Genomic DNA, 5,332 nt, shown 5'->3' with positions numbered 1-5,332 from the left:
AATAATAAATGTCGATTTTTATACATTGGAATAATTATCAGTTGGAATACACAAAAATGTAGTAAATACATTGAGCATACTAAATGCATTTCAATTATTACATTTTTTTTTAGGTTTTAAAGACAGCCACATTACTTACCATGCTCTGGAATTTCAAAACTTTGCCCAAAAATGACTCCTCCTGAGACGTACTCCAAACTGTAAGCCTCTCAGAGAGTCTTGAAAAGTCTCTTTTGGAAAAAGTCAGATGTGTGGTCTCCATAATGAATCATAAAGCCAACAAACAGCATTACCTGTTGCTCTTTGTTTGTTTGTTTTTTAAATAAAAAGTTTATTTAAAAAGGAAGGGAGGAAGAGAAGAAGGGAGGGATGGAGGGAGAGAGGGAAGATGACAATGCTGTTACTGTTTATTCCCCAGGGGAAATATCAAAGTAAGCAAAATAGAAGCTGCCTTGAATTTGCATGTTTTCACCAGAAAAGAAGAGATGTGACTTACACTTCCCTACAGTGGTCTCATGTGTAGTGAGAATTCAACTCACAGAGTGAGAAGTGGCCCTGGGAAATCATCCACCTGAAAGGCCTGTCTTATAGATGAGGACAGGGCCTGAGACCATGACCGTGCTCTAGGTGACACAGGCTCTGACTGCAAACCCATGGTTAACTAAGCAGGCAGTATCTACATTTCAAAAAATTAGAAGAAATAAAGTTAGCTATTCATACAGCTTGTCCTTTTGATATATGAGAACCTTGCTAGAGAAGAACTGAACTATTTTTGGAGGGGATTAAATCCATTATGTCAAAGTCTTCTGGAATGATATTTTAACTTTTGCTTTCTCTGTTGTGATGGGGTATAGAAAGCAGGATTAATGCCTAATTATGTAGTTATTTTTATGTATGTAGTTAATGTAGTCATTTCTTTAACTATGTTCTCTCCAGACCTAGCTTTCAGCAACTTGAAAAGAACACACACAATCTAGCCATAGTTAATCCATCTTTCTACAAGGATAACCCCAGAGTCTTCTAATAGTTCCAGCAGGTGGTAGAACTGGACTAACTGGGTTTGAATTCTGTGTCTGACTTTGACTAGTTAGATACTTGAACTTGGGCAAGTGAATTAATCTTGCATAAGTTACTTAACCTCATCCTATCGTTGTTTCCTTATCTGTAAAATAAAGATAATTTTAATACTTCTATCCTGCATGTAAAGTGCCTAGTGCAATGCCTTTCACATAGTAAACGTTCAATAAATGTTGACTATTGGTAAATGCTCAAACAGTTATTATTGGAGAGATGTGTTAAGAGAAAAAGAAAGAATTGCCACAAAGAAGAAAGCTGTTGATTCTTGTTTAAACCATCCCAGCTCCTGTTATTTTCCACATTTCAGGAATTCTAGCATAATTTCTCCTGCTCATGAGAGAAAAGAGGGGAAAAGAAGCCTAGCTAACTTTTTATAAAACAGCAGAACCCTACTGTCATATGCACTTATAAGGCAGGGTTTGCTCCAAAAACTTAGGGCACAAATTTAGCTACCTTACCTCCTTCCCCCAATTAATAGAACATTTAAGTATGCCATTAAAAAAATCCACTCTCCACCTTTGTCCAAGGGTTTACTCAGTGGAAAGGGGTCAGATCTCTTTCAAATGCCAAGTGGAGTGAGAAATGGCCTTGCATTGCTTTATACCTCCTATTGCTGCTCCTGTCCAGACACTGGCCGCTCAGTGGATGAGCCCACAGATGCCCCAGGCAGCACCCAGTCAGGGCCCAGCTCCGGCTTCTGGCCTGGTGATTGGACTCTGAGACCAAGGTCATAGGACAAGCATTGCTGTCCAAGACACACACCTGCTCTGCTGGGGGCTGTGCACATGGGCTGCTGCCTGCAAAAGCCACATGCTTTCCGGCCATTCCAGCCCTCGCTACAGACTGCAAACCCTTTTCTCAGAACATGGATCATCGACCCGGATATCACTTCTCCCTTTAATCATGGCCTATTTTTATAATTAATTAATTATTATTTTTTTACCTAGGCCTCATATCTGCCTCCTCCCCAGCTGTATCAGCTGCTAGGACAAAGCACCACAGACGGGGTGGCTTAAAGAACATAAATCTGCAGGGTACATGCCCAAGGCCAAGTGTCCATAGGACAGGTTGCTTCTGAGATTCCTCTCCTTGGCTTGCAGGTGGCAGGATTCTCCCTGTGCTCTCATGGGGCCCAGTCTCTAAATTCTGAGGTCCTGGGAGTTAGGACTTCAACATTTGAAATTTGGAGGAGACACAATTCAGCATATAACACCAACTATTAACCCCCTTTGCTTAGGGTATAAATTGACTTTTTATTTTTTAAATTCAAGAAGGGGGGTAGGTGGAGAGGAAGAGAAGGGGAGGGAAAGAGAAAGAGGTATATACCCAGGGAGGTCTCTCTATACCAGTGGTTCTCAACCTTCTGGCCCTTTAAATACAATTTCTCATGTTGTGACCCAACCATAAAATTATTTTCGTTGCTACTTCATAACTGTAATGTTGCTACTGTTATGAATCGTAATGTAAATATCTGATATGCAGGATGGTCTTAGATGACCCCTGTGAAAGGGTTGTTCGACTGCCAAAGAGGTCGCGACCCACAGATGGAGAACAGCTCTCTATACTGTTTTGTTTTTGTATTTTTCCAAAACAGTGGGCACCCCCTGCTTACCTTACCAAGGCAGCCACTTAAGAGGCTGTTCAGACATTTAAAGGGCACCCCACAAAACTCGGAAGCCCCTGTAAAAGAGGTCCCCAGAGCTCTCTGGTTGAAATGGGAGCGGGGGTCTGGACCCCCTTTCTTCTCTCCTCACTGACAAGCATCCTGTAAGACCTCTGGCCTGGAGGATTCCAGGTGTCCGGGCCACTTCCGTTACGTTTCCACAACTACACAACTCACCAAAGTTGAAATGAGTGAGTCTATCATCTGAGGATCCTTAGCTTTGGAAACAAACTCTGTCACCAGGATTTAGTCCAGTTTCGCTCTGGAGCCCTGATGAGTCGGCCACCATGGAGCCTGGGCTTGCGTGGCCTGCTTTATTCTTCCTCTTTGCTTCTTTTGGGAGGTGGGCTTGTTCATCGCCCCGCTCAGCTGTGGTACCCAAGCTAAGCCGAGAGGGGGGAGTTACATAAAACCTCCCTGTGACCTGTTTGCACACACCAGCCTGGTTAACCCCGGGCAGAATGACAGTGACAGCTGCCTTGCAACAAACAGAGGGAGTGAAGGGTTCAGTTCCGCAGCCGCCGCCGCAGGGACGAGTATATCATTACAGCCCGGGGCTCCGAGAGACACCATCTAACCTCACCGCCTGTCCCGCGTCTCCTCTAGGACATCTGACCCAGACCCTCCGGGAGCTTCCTCCGCCCGTGACTGCCCGCCGGCCTGTCCTCACCTCCGCCTGCGCTCCAGGCCCGCGCCAGCCAGGCTTTCAGCAGCTGGGGTAGGACTCATCCCAGCCTTTGAGCCCCAGGGGGAGAGGGGGGAGGGAAAACACATGGGGGCCAGGCAGTCCAGGGCCGGTTGCAAGGACAAGGGCCCCGGGAGGATGGGCTGCCTGCGGAGGAGGCAGAAGTTGTCTGCCTGGGATGATGCCCTGCTCTCGGGAAGGGACCCCCGGGCCCTGCTGAAGCGGGGCCTGCGCCACATCAGCTTCAGCCTGGTCACCAAGGGGATGACGGACATCCCCGACTTCCTGTGGGGCTTGTCCGAGGTCCAGAGGCTCAATCTGTCTCACAACCAGCTGCGGGTTCTGCCCCCCGAGGTGGGCCGGCTGAGCCGGCTGGTGGTGCTGAACCTGTGCGGGAACCACCTGAAGAGCCTGCCCGCGGAGATCAGCCTCCTGCAGGGCCTGAAGGTGCTGTTCCTGAGCCTGAACCGCCTGAGCGAGCTGCCGGCCGAGCTGGGCGCCTGCAGGAGCCTGGAGGTCCTGAGCGTGTCCCACAACCGCCTCTCCCAGCTGCCCGCCAGCTTCGCCGACCTCTCCCGGCTGCGGAAGCTGAACCTCAGCAACAACTGCTTTGCTCACATCCCCGTCTGCGTGTTTGCTCTGAAGGAGCTGGATTTCCTGCACGTGGGCTCCAATCGCCTGGAGAACATCGCCGAGAGCATCCAGTGCCTGGGCAGCCTTCAGATCTTCATCGCGGAGAACAACAGCATCCACTCCTTCCCGCGCTCGCTCTGCCTCCTCGCCAGCCTGGAGGTGCTGAACTTGAACGACAACGACATCCAGACCCTCCCGGAGGAGCTCTGCCTGCTGTGCAGACTGGGGAGGATCGCTTGGAACCCCATGGACAAAGGGCTCCACATTTCCCATAACCCCTTAGCCAAGCCTCTGCCCGAGCTGGTGGAGGGGGGCCTGGAGATGCTGGTCAGCTACCTGAAGGACAAAAAGCACAGCTGAGTGGCCGCGGAGGCGGGAACAGCAGCCAGCTCGCCCGGACTCTGCCCACGGGGTACTTCTCTAGTCCCAGCTTTCTCCTCTTACTGTTGGGTTGGTCAAGGCGTGTGTTAATATTTGCTCAATTGTAGTTGAGTGGCATTCTAGGCAGGGGTTTCTAGGCAGGGGTTTGCTTTGAACTCTGCATGTTCCTAATAACCTCCAAAATATGGTCATATCATTCTAAATATAAATGGAAACAGGACTTCGGTTTTCTCCGAAGAGAAATAATTGCTCTAATTTTCCTGAGGAGCAATGGGACTCGGCCCTTGGAATAATGGTCAGCAGGTCTGATTCGATGGAATCCAAAAGTTAAATATTTACTAAGTATGTGCCAAGGATGGTGTGAGGCATTGGCAACATCTGGTGTCAACCCTTGAATTGGCAACCGGAGGCCAGGTAGCAACAGCAAGACACGCTCCTGCACCAGCCTGGACCAAGCCTTACTTGGGACCAAAGGGCCAGCTGGAGCCCTGTCCTTCTGGTGATGACCAAGTTCGGCAGAGCTTTCCCCTCGAGTTCAGGGGGGAACAATCAGGGGAAACGTGTCTCTAAAATGCCTGTAGAGTAACAATCAAGCTGCTCAGGTTTGCGTGTGGTGCTGAGTGACTGGCTCATGATGGCTTTTAGATAATAAAAACAACCCGGTTTTAATGTGCAGTTTCAACCTTCTTTCCCAATCCTCTTGACCATAGTCATGTCCCTGAGTTTTCCTAAAGATGCCAGCCATGCTTGTCATCCTTTCTAACTTCCCTTCTCCTCCCTTACTGGGTCTGCCCTCTCAGAGATGAGATAATAATTGAGGAAAAAGAAATGGCCTTAAGGCAGGAAAAAGGAGGTAAGGCATAGACAAGTCACACACAAAATGTAATTGCCCT

General features: G+C 48.5%; 1 protein-coding gene across 1 annotated transcript; it reads left to right on the top strand.

The window, feature by feature from the left end:
* The first annotated feature begins 2,888 nt into the window (after positions 1-2,888).
* Positions 2,889-5,072, top strand: LRRC30 (leucine rich repeat containing 30). Its single transcript, XM_036323108.1, has one exon. The coding sequence runs from the start codon at positions 3,513-3,515 to the stop codon at positions 4,416-4,418; it is 906 nt and encodes a 301-aa protein (XP_036179001.1). The 5' UTR covers positions 2,889-3,512; the 3' UTR covers positions 4,419-5,072.
* Positions 5,073-5,332: the final 260 nt, after the last annotated feature.

This window comes from Myotis myotis, unplaced genomic scaffold (genome assembly GCF_014108235.1).
Source record: "Myotis myotis isolate mMyoMyo1 unplaced genomic scaffold, mMyoMyo1.p scaffold_m19_p_9, whole genome shotgun sequence".
Lineage (NCBI taxonomy): Eukaryota > Metazoa > Chordata > Mammalia > Chiroptera > Vespertilionidae > Myotis > Myotis myotis.
Note: the sequence above shows the minus strand (reverse complement) of the source record. Positions and strands in the feature narration are given on the sequence as shown.

Bases quoted from the DNA above. Each gene is read 5' to 3' on its own strand.
- LRRC30 (XM_036323108.1), top strand. From the start codon at position 3,513: ATGGGGGCCAGGCAGTCCAGGGCCGGTTGCAAGGACAAGGGCCCCGGG.